This window comes from Lutjanus erythropterus, chromosome 22, assembly GCF_056507025.1.
Source record: "Lutjanus erythropterus isolate fLutEry1 chromosome 22, fLutEry1.hap2, whole genome shotgun sequence".
Lineage (NCBI taxonomy): Eukaryota > Metazoa > Chordata > Actinopteri > Lutjaniformes > Lutjanidae > Lutjanus > Lutjanus erythropterus.
This window is the reverse complement of record NC_139338.1, coordinates 27,942,554-27,953,753: the sequence shown is the minus strand read 5'-3', so window position 1 is coordinate 27,953,753 and position 11,200 is coordinate 27,942,554. Positions and strand designations below refer to the sequence as shown.

The window sequence follows — 11,200 nt, the reverse complement described above, 5'->3', positions numbered from 1 at the left end:
ATCAATTAAACAACTATTATTAAGAATATAATTGACAGATTAATCGATTTGGAAAATAATCATCCTTGTTTGTTTGCTTTTTATAAAACCAGCTGTTTGGAAACTATATTTTCACTTGAGTTGCCAGTTTTATTGAAATGATATCTAGAAAATGAATAAATCTGTGTCCTCTCTCTTTGTCTCAGGTCGAGGACGGTCTTTATCCATCTGTCAGTTTGCTGAGTCACTCGTTCACCTCCAGACCGTCCTGGTTTCCACCGACTGTTTGTCTGATGACTGACTGACTGACTGACTCCACGCCTCCGTCCATCCTGCCAGCCTGTCCATCCACCGCTGCACTATGGTACACAGATCACAACACACTCATGTACACACACGTCACACTTTGAAGTGCTGGGCGCCTTTAGTTCTGGAGGAGATTTTAAATTCACCTGCAGGCCTTTCACTGACTGCTCTGGAAAGTTATATGAATGTGTTGCTGGATGGGACTCTCATCTTTTCAGTCATTAAATGTCATTTTCACAAAGTACAACCTGCATTAAAGAAAATCCAATCGATCTATACAACTGAGACCTTTTACAAATGTGTGTTTATGTGTCTTCATAGCAGTCTAGCAGTTCAACAGGATCATAAATCCTTCAAATTCACTGCAAGGGTCTCATAATCAAAACTAGTTCTGTTTGGGGTCCTGGACTTGAGGGTAAACGTCCCTATTAAACCCACCAAATCCACTTTTCAGACATTTTTAATGTAAACAGAGGTGCACTGGCTATTTGTCTCTTTACAAAAGTTAGAGTAAAAGGCCACTGATGCACCGTGTTCAGTGTTGAAGTTTGACCCACAGCCTTGCGGTGATTTGTTTGGCTGTAAGATTGTTGTGTGGTTTCTTAAATGTATCTGGGACTTGTGTGTTTCTGTACTCAGGATCTTTGATGACACTACCACATTACCACAACAGTAAACAAGTTTGAAGCCTCTTATTCGGCCTCCTGCTGTTAGTCACTGATCCTCCGTCTGTAGTCTGGACTGAAGCAAAGACAAACAGAAGCTTTGAGCCTCCTGTGAACATATTAAATGTGAATAAACACACTGCAGCATCACTGACAGCTCTGTGTGTGTGTGTGTGTGTGTGTGTGTGTGTGTGTGTGTGTGTGTGTGTGTGTGTGTGTGTGTGTGTGTGTGTGTGTGTGTGTGTGTGTGTCGTGCAGAGTGTATGATGTCTGAGAACAGCTGCTATGGCCTGCAGCAGCGGTCAGAGCAATGCAGAAACTCTGGAGGGGTTCCATGAGGTGAACCTGGCCTCGCCCACCACACCTGACCTTCAGGTACGTCGACACTCGCCAAACATTAAAGGGCAAGTCCAGAAAGTTTTAAAGGGATGAGCTATTTTTCACATGCTGCCTGCAGCATTCATTCATTCATTTCCACCTTAACACGGTCCTGGTCTCAGCCTGCCTCTCTTATATACAGAGCTGCAACGATTAGTTGGTCAGTAGATGGAGAGAAAATAAGTTGACAACTTTTTTCATAATCAGTTGTTTCAGTCATTCTTCAAGCCAAAACATTTTCTTGTTGCAGCTTCTTAAATTTGAGGATTTGCTGCTTTTCTTTGACATTTATGGCAGTAACTGAAGCGTCTCCGGGTTTTGAACTGTTGGTTGGACAATAAGCATTTTTCACAATTTTTTTTTTTTGACAATTAAAGGCGAAGCGATTAATTGATTAATTGCAAAAAACTTTGCAGTTCAACTCATTTATCACCCTGTTAACCTTCAGTGCTTTTATTGTTTCCTTGGTTTTTTGTGCCCTTGCAGAACCAAGCAGAGCAGCGCCCCCCCACCCGTCACAGCACCCCGCCCACCTCACTGTACCGCACCCACTCTCTGGGAGCGCCCCCTCCTGGCCTTCCCACCTCCCTGCGGGCCGACCAGCTCCCCACGCAGCCGGTTTACTCCACGCCGCGACACAGCCACAATGGAAGGTAAAGAAAACACTGAATCCAGATCTCTGTCGTAATTAACTAAACATTAATTGATGTTTTTTTAAGGAGGAATGTCAAATATTCTTTACTTTATTTGTTTATTTGATAAAGACAGACCACTTTAATTAACATACAGATACAAGATGTAAACATTCATAATCATCCATAATCCCAAGTTAGGTAACAAAAACAGAGACAATATACAAATACTAATATATAATTCACAGGTAGAAAAAGGCAAAATACACTAAGCATATTTGAATATTTTAAAGCTCAACATTTATTTTATTTTTCCAGAATGTTAAAATGATGAAATGAGTGTTGTTGGGTTTTTTTTGTTTGTTTGTTTTTTTGATGAAAACTTTAATGGCTCTTGAAAAGTTTGTAGACCTTAATTAATTCTTTGATCACGGCTTCTCATATATGAGGATTTGATGCTTTTCTCTGTTTAATATGATTTCTAAATGAATATATTCGAATTCTGGACTTGTTAGTTTATGTACAGCTGAGGGTCAGATGTGGTGAGTAAGAATGGATAATTTAATGTTCCAAATCTTATTGACATCACTGACAAAGAAAAAAAAATGCTGATTTTATTTGCTTTATTTTAATTTTCACAATAATAAATAATAATGTCTATTTCCTGTCATATGCCAACAATTTATCAGTCTGTCACAACTGACCACTGTTGTTTCCATGGTTACGCTACACAGCGTGCCAGGCCAGGAGGCGGAGTCGGCTGAGGGCAACTTCCTGTCTGGAGAGGACGGGGAGGAGTGCAGCGCTCTGAGCGACAGCCTGTCGCGGCTGCGCAGCCCGTCGGTGATGGAGGTCCGAGAGAAGGGATATGAGAGGCTGAAGGAGGAGCTCGCCAAGGCCCAGAGGGTAGGACACACACACACACACGCACACACACACACACACACACACACACACACACACACACACACACACACACACACACACAGTCTCTGGTTTTAATCTGAAGGAATTTAAAATTGAATGTGAGTGTGTGCAGCTGGAATGTGTGTGTGTGTGTGTGTGTGTGTGTGTATCAGACTTCACTACATCCCTCCACACTGCTCATTACTTAAAATTAACATCATGCAACATGTTATATTTTATTTAAATGCATTTTTTTGTATGTTTATTATTATTTAAGATGTAAATGATGCTTCAATCCTCAAACACATTTCACTAATTTTTATTTCTTCATCTCTTTCTTTGTTGTTGCCACGCTATGATTTAACTTTCATGTGTTCATTTGGCGGTTGTTTTTCTGTTGTGTTGTTTTCTGTTTGTGTGTATATGTGCGTGTGTGCATGTGTGTGTGTGTGTAAGGAGCTGCTGTTGAAGGATGAGGAGTGTGAGAGGTTGTCTAAAGTCAGAGACCAGCTCGGCCAGGAGCTGGAGGAGCTCACCGCCAGTCTCTTCCAGGTCGGTCAGCCTCCTCTCCGTCTTTTCCGTGTCCTCCTGCTTCCTGTTTCCTTCCTTCCTCCTGAGGCAGAGTTCAGGAAACAGACTGAATCTGTCCGACTGGCCTCATCAGCGTGTTGTTCTTTTCCTCTTCACGTTCCTCCTCCTTGTTCTTGTCTCATTCTTTCTCTCATAGAAGGTGCTGGGACTCTTACCTGTGTGTGTGTGTGTGTGTGTTTCCCCTAGCCTGTATAGACGTACGCAGTAGAGGTGAATATTTTCCAGAAAATTAGACATTTGGACTCAAATTTTGATACCTTGGGAGTAAATCTCCAACTTGTTGTTTATTTTATTTAAAGTAGAATCAGTACAATTTGTCCAAGCTGTTTGTAAATGCACCAGACAAACGCCAGGATGTCAGATACCAACGTTTTGCGTTGCTTAATCTACCTGAGCAGCAAAATAATGAGAAAGCTGAGGACATACTGGCAGATGGCACAGTCAACAGTCAACTTCTACTGAGTCATGATTGAAATGGATGATGTTTATACCAGTCTGTAGTTGGTTTTTAGGGAAATTGTTGCATATTATGCCTTTAAGATTGTTCATGTTCAGAGGCGACTGGTGCGACGCAGCCGACGGTTCCCAACATGCAGGCCGCGATGTTCGGTATAGTCGGCATAATAAAGTCAGTGATTCAGATTAATTATTCTATGGATTTTGTTCATCTTTCTTTAGTGAAAGGCGCATTTTGCCACAGCCAACTGTTGAAGGTACATCCAGATGTGTTTTACATAAAATATAAATTCAGTGTTCTTGCACACTTTGAAGGTCTTTCGCTTTCACTATTTCTGAGATTCTAAATGTCACAGCCAACCACCCGTCGCCCTCCGTTCACAGAGCGCAGTGCACACTTTGAATCCTCATTGTTCAATCTTATAAAGTATTTTCACACACAGCTGGTGGCAGATATCCTGTTGTGTTTGCTTAATTTAGATGGTAGAGCCACAAGTTGCCGTACTAACTGTTAGCAGTGAGAGGCGTTTTTCTGTTTATTAATGAATTATTTATCACGCATGGTGTGCTTCTTTGGCGCACACAAACAGCCGTTGAATAAGTTTTTAGAAAGTAAACTAGGCCTAATACTTTGTAAATATATTCCCATATATTCTAAAAGTTTTAAAGATGCTTTTCCTGTTATTATATTTAACAGGAAATGGTTTGGATGTGCATTCCTGGGATTAAACCTTAGTATGCAGCAAAACCAGCACTTAGTAGCCACTGGGAGTCTTAACAAGCCGAGCTTTACTTTGTTTTTGTGTAGAGTGGACTGTTCCTTTAACGTGCAGTGAGCATGTGTAGATGCTGCTTCACATATCGTGGGTGAGGACAGTTTGTGAATGATGAAGTTCTGTGTGTCTGCGTATGTTTTCCAGGAGGCCCACAAAATGGTCAGAGAAGCGAACATCAAACAGGCGAATGCTGAGAAACAACTGAAAGAAGCTCTGGGAAAGGTGACAACACCGAACACTGCAAACACACACTGACATCATGCAGAGTGACTTACATGTCCAGAAGACGCCTTAATTCACAATATACATCATAAATAAATCTGAGTAGATATCAGAGAAAAAAGATATTTTCTTTCCTGAAGTTTGTGACATTTTTAAGTTTTCTTCAGCGGTAAAGTGATCCAGTGTTTGTTGTCTCTCTGTAAACAGGAGCTGCTCAGAATACTTTAATTTCCTTTTTGTTAACATAAACAGGCTACAAAAACAAGAATAAGGACCCGATCAGACAGAGTGGCTTTTTGCTTGTTGCAGAATGAGATTAACAACATTTATACATTTTTGATCCGTCGCCTCCTCTTCAGATCGACGTCCTCCAGGCGGAGGTCCAGGCCCTGAAGACACTCGTGCTCTCCTCCCCGACCTCCCCGCTGGGCGAACTCCCCTCTGCAGGAGCGGTGGGAGGAGGCGTGAAGACTCCCTTCAGGAAGGGCCACAGCAGGAACAAGAGCACCTCCTCCGCCATCCTGGGGACGCAGCCCGACCCGTCGGCCACGCAGCCGATCGTACGGGAGTGCAGAGAGGTGGGCGGAGCCTCCAGAGCTTTTTCTAACAGCTGATATTTAGCCATACGGTGCTAACCTGTGTTGTCGGTCATGTGACAGGTGGACAGTCAGCTGTTCAGTGACTTCAAGGCGTGGAAGGAGGAGCCGACGCTGGACCGAGGCTGCTGCTTCCTGGAGAGAGTTTACCGTGAGGACATCTACCCCTGCCTCACCTTCAGCAAGAGCGAGGTACACAGAGACGCACAAACTATTTTTGTATGAATTTTTGCTCTTACATAATTTATCTGGAGTATATCGAGTAAAGCTGCAGGAATTTCATACCTGCTGACAAATGAAGGAGCTTCACACACAGCACCAATCAAAAGTCTGGACACACGTCTCCGTCAGTGTTTTCTCTTTAATGTAGAAATATAAAAATAAAGAATGAATACTGGAGACATCAAAACTATGAACTAACACACAGATCTATGTAGTGAGCAAAAAATATGAAAACAAAGCAAATTGTTTTTTTGTTTTTTTTTAATTTTGGGGCCAATGCTGATATCATGAAGTAAAGAAATACTGATAATGTATTGGCTGATATTCTTTACTTATAAAATCAAAAGTCACATCAAGACACTTGTACTTTAAATAATAGTAAATAAAAACATAAACAGGACAACTTTAATAAAAAAAAAAAAGGATCAACTGAAGATAAAATGTGTCCTATAAACACACATTGATCTGTCTCTGATAACATTCATTGTAGCTGAAGCTTCTTCTTCATACAGTCACTCAAATGTTGGATTTCTATACATAAAATGCAAACTGCTCCTACAGGGACAAAATTAATATTTAATGCATATTTGAGCTCTTTTAGTGCGTGTAAGATAATCTGTAACAGCCCAGGAACATTATTGAACATTTGAACAGGTCAGTTTTAATTATTCCTCCACCTGTACAGATAACTTTGTGTAGTCTGGTTGAGTGTCGTCCACAGAGGACCTTGTACCTGTGAGCCAATCAGAAGAGAGCAGGGATCCCGAGACATGAGCTGCATCACTTCCTTTTCTGCTGCAAAAGTATAAAAACAAATAAGCTGCTGGTTTTACGGTTAATTAAACTAGTTCTGTCTGAAAAGGCAGAGGGTAACAGCGTCATCTCTGTGAAGAATCTAAATGAATTTCTTTGTGTTACCGTCCGTCCTCTGTAGCTCAGCATTGAAACTGTCCAGAGTCAAACAAAGAAGGACGAAGTTCAAGAAAAACTTAAACTTTGAAGCCTCACATTAATTATAGATGAACATTGAAATACATATTTAAAATGGAGGAGGAGGTCTGTAGATTGAGCCTCCTGTTTCTTAACCTTTTGAACCCTTCAGTAGTATCAGTAGCTTTGAGTATCTTCAAATGCTTCATATCTAAAATCATAAAAACCTAATCAAAAAAAGCCCTGCAAGTCAATAAACCATAACAGTTGATAAAAGTATTGAAATTGTTATAAAGAGAAAAAAAAACAAAAATTTGGCATGTTTTCCATAAAAGTTTTCTAAACAAACAAAACATTTCGATCCAAAACAATTTTGAATGATATTTTAAATTTTTGCTCATTTTAAATAGGATTACTAAAACAAGCAAACACAACCTGTTTAAATCTAACATGTACCTAAACGACCATGTCTCATCACGTCCTTCATCCTCCTCTCGTCCCTCAGCTGGGTTCGGCCATCTTGGAAGCCGTGGAGCAGAACACGCTCAGTGTGGAGCCGGTCGGTTTCCAGCCGCTGCCTGTGGTCAAAGCCTCTGCGGTGGAGTGTGGAGGACCAAAGTGAGACCACACACACACACACACACACACACACACACACACACACACACACACACACACACACACACACACACTCTTTCTCCTCCTCATCGAGCTTTCACTCTTTCATCGTCATCTCTCCATCTTCCCTCACTTCCCTCCTCTAGTGGGCGAAGGGCCGAGCTCGTCACGTAAGTCTGACTCTCTGTCTCTGTCTCTCTCTCCCATCAGCATCTTTTAATCTGTCCTCGGCTGCTCCTCGACCCGCCTGACTCCTCCAAACACCCCTGCTAACTCACAATAATCCTTCCTTCGAGTCCCTCCTCCTGTCCGGGTTTATCAAAGACATCCTGATGAGAACAACCTTGATAAATGTTTAACCCGTCCTGCCTTTACTTCATCCTTGCTTCCTCAAGTTTTAGCATTAGTTTAGGCCAGTGTTGCCCAAGCCTGGTTCTCAGGGCCCCCTGTCCTGCATGTTTTAGATGTTTCTGCTCCAACACACCTGATTCAAATCATCAGGCTTCTGCAGAGGCTTGATGACGAGCTGATCATTTGAATCAGGTGTGTTGGAGCAGAAACATCTAAAACATGCAGGGCAGTGAAGCTCTGAGGACCAGTGTTGGGAAACACTGCTTTAGGCTTTTTAGTTTTATTTATTTATTTTTTTATCAAATTAAGTTTTGTTCATGTTGAAACACAAACCTTTAACTTCCTGTCTGTCTTGTGTCTGTCTGATAGAAAATGTGCCCTGAGCGGTCAGACCAAAACCTGTAAGCACAGAATCAAGTTTGGAGATTCATCCAACTATTACTACGTGTCTCCCTACTGTAGATATAGAGTGAGTATCAACACACACACACACACACACACACACACACACACACACACACACACACACACACACACAAACTGATATTTTTGAGCTGCAACATTAATTGAATATTAATCAACTATTAAATTAGTTGCCAACTATTATGATAATCGATTAATCTGTTTGAGCAATTTTTTAAGGAAAAAAAATCTTTGGTGTCAGTCTTGGTGCATTCAAGTGCAAATTATAAATTCTGAAATCTATACATAAATATGTTTAAAGCGACAGTTCAACCTAAAATCAAAATAGACATTTTTCCTCTTACTGGTACAGGAAAGAGGAAAAGTCTGTATTTTTAATTTTGGGTCAGATGAAACTGTATGAAAATTTCATATTTCGAGTATTAAATTAGCTAAAAATTAGGTAAAATGTACTGAAAACACTCAAAAGGTCCTGATACAGATGGAAATAATTTCACCAACTTTTATTTTGAAAACCTCAGTGATTCCTCAGTGACGTTTGTGCTGCTTCTGCTGTGATTGGTGCTGGAAAGTATTTAGTTATTCTGATCATTAAAATCTGAAGTGGTGACACTAATCGTCACTTTAAAAATGGAAAAGATTGTATATTTTTCTTATGTTCCTTTGTTGAATGCAGGCTGACATCTGTCATTACTGTCTTCTTCTTTCACTTCAGACTTTTTAATAATTCGATGCTGAACATCTCCTGTTTATTTTTACCCTTTATATAATTTAACTTTTTATCACTCCCACTCACTTTTTATGCTGTTTATAAAACAGAAAATGGAAAACTTTGTTCATATCAGTTGAAGATGAAGTGTGTCCCCTCCAAAGTTACAGTCCTCCGTGTGTGACAAAACATTAGAGGCTCAATTTGTGGACAGAGATGTTGAGTAAAAAATTAAATCTTTAGTTCTGTTTGAATCCAAACTCTACATCACATCCAGGAGAATCTCAGATTCAGTACTGATCAGTCTGAGTTCTCTGTTAACTGAAGCTGAGACTCACACTTTATTTATCGTTTTTTTTTTTTATTTGTCTCTCTGTCGTCTCCTCAGATCACAGCAGTGTGTAATTTCTTCACCTACATTCGCTACATCCACCAAGGGCTGGTCAAACAGCAGGACGGTGAGACACACACACACACACACACACACACACACACACTCTTCATAAGAGCCCTGCTCATGAGTCACCTTTTCTGATCGCCGTCTTCTCACTGGGAACAAATGAAAAAAGGATGTGAGCCTCTGCTCTGCATAAACTAAAAAACTAAACGCAACTTTATTTTACAACTAAATAGAGACGTCAATCAGTTCAGTTTCAGCCAAGAAAAGAAAAAGGGCTCAAAACTCCCAAAACAGTGAAACAAACTGGACCAAAGACGAGACAGTGATTGTAAGTAAAACGTGTTTTCATAAACTGCAATCAAATCTACCAGTCAGTGTTCAGTTAACGTTCAACAGATGATGACACCTTCTGTCAGTTTAATAAAAACTGATGGAATAAAGCTCATTCTTGATAAGAATAATTTATATTCACTGTAATACGTATAATGTGATACTGAATAGACAAACAGTAATAAATGTGTCCTTTTTCAATAGTATTTCAAGTGTTTGTATAAAATGAAAAGAAATTCAACAGTGATTCATATAGTTGCTTCCATTTATTAAAAGAAACTTTCTGAGATTAAAGTAGTAAATTTAGGGGAAAAAACTTTCTGAACTTTTTTCTTGCAAATTAATAAGATTAAAGGAGCAAATTTGCAAGTTAAAAAAATTACGTGATCAAAACTTAAATATATTCTCCAGGATTATGAAGTCATTACTTTATGAGAAAAAGATTCAATAATAGTAATAAAAGTACAATAATAATAAAAGATCACTATGCAAAGTTCACACCACAAGTTTTGGTTTGTCGTAAATTTACCACTGGAGTATCTTTCTCGTAAATTTAGGACTTTAATTTCAGAAATTCATAAAGTTTTTCTGACAATATTATCTCTGTCAACCCGCACTGCGATTTTTTTTTTTAACCTACAAAAGCTAATAGTGAGACAGAAGTAATGAAGTTTTAATCATGCAGTGATTTAAATAGTCATCATGTGGTAATCATCAGTGTGCAGAACTCTCCTCATCATTACTGACATTACTGCACAAATCATTACTAGTTTTCTGCACATCTCAGTAGCGATCAAGATGTGGAACCGGTAGGTTTTGTGAGAGAAATGTACACATACCTTGAAAACTGAGTAAAAGTACTCAGTTACTTGGTGTGATTACATCATGTGACCGTCTTGTTTCCGTCTCTGTGTGCAGCGGAGCAGATGTTCTGGGAGGTGATGCAGCTCCGCAGAGAAATGTCCTTCGCTAAGCTCGGCTACTACAAAGACCAGCTGTGACTGACGGACAGCCCCCGCCCTCCAATCACAGCAGACTCTGCCCTGAAGCTCCTCCTCCTCCTCCGGTTCTGGTTCCCCTCGTCTCATCCCAGCCCGCGTCCCCGCCCCTCCTCCTCCTCTACGTGTGAGTGTGTTTTTGTGTGTGAGAGAGGATAAACTGTTGGTTGTTTCCAATCTTCACGAGAGAGAGACTGTGACGTCGGTGGTCTGTTGTCGTTACTGAGCTGCAGGTTTGTTGAGTTTGAATCCAAAATATGAGATTTACGTTACTGAAACATGTAACACTCCAGTATATGAAGAAAACTGGCATGAAAAGAGAAGTTAAAAGTTGAAATCTGTCTAAACCATCTGAGGAGCTTTGACCTTTGCTTATTTTTCTCCTTCTTAAATATCAAAGTGAAACATGGCTGAAAAATAAATAAATTCTGTCCTTAATGACAAATTTTCCGGACAAATGAGCCACGATGAGGAGGATAACATCTGAGATTTAGAGAATATAGTTTAAATATTTTGAGTAAAAAGTCACAGTGTTATGTGCGGAGTCATATTAGAGCCACTGTAGGAGGGTAATATTTGTCTTGCCATTTTTTCACATAAAATTTTGACTTAAATCTCAGAATTTCTGATTTGTTTTCTTGCAAATGAATGACTTTATGTTCTCAGAGAATATCAGAGTTGTTTTTCTTGCAAATTTCCAAGTTTTTTTCTC

The 11,200-nt window shown here is 39.9% G+C and overlaps 1 protein-coding gene across 3 annotated transcripts in view; it reads left to right on the top strand.

The window, feature by feature from the left end:
• rab3ip (RAB3A interacting protein (rabin3)) overlaps positions 1–10,549 on the top strand; it is a 16,032-nt gene extending 5,483 nt beyond the window's left edge. The window contains exons 2-14 of one of the 3 annotated variants that reach the window (XM_084711321.1): positions 186–343; positions 1,209–1,325; positions 1,815–1,981; positions 2,695–2,866; positions 3,323–3,418; positions 4,834–4,911; positions 5,271–5,489; positions 5,571–5,699; positions 7,165–7,277; positions 7,424–7,447; positions 7,998–8,097; positions 9,149–9,218; positions 10,409–10,549. In XM_084711321.1, the coding sequence (XP_084567447.1) occupies positions 1,236–1,325; positions 1,815–1,981; positions 2,695–2,866; positions 3,323–3,418; positions 4,834–4,911; positions 5,271–5,489; positions 5,571–5,699; positions 7,165–7,277; positions 7,424–7,447; positions 7,998–8,097; positions 9,149–9,218; positions 10,409–10,491 (1,341 nt within the window). In that variant the 5' untranslated portion in view covers positions 186–343; positions 1,209–1,235 and the 3' untranslated portion in view covers positions 10,492–10,549. The remainder of the gene's footprint in view (positions 1–185; positions 344–1,208; positions 1,326–1,814; positions 1,982–2,694; positions 2,867–3,322; positions 3,419–4,833; positions 4,912–5,270; positions 5,490–5,570; positions 5,700–7,164; positions 7,278–7,423; positions 7,448–7,997; positions 8,098–9,148; positions 9,219–10,408) is intronic. The other 2 variants (XM_084711323.1, XM_084711322.1) reach the window with 2 other exon arrangements.
• Positions 10,550–11,200: the final 651 nt, after the last annotated feature.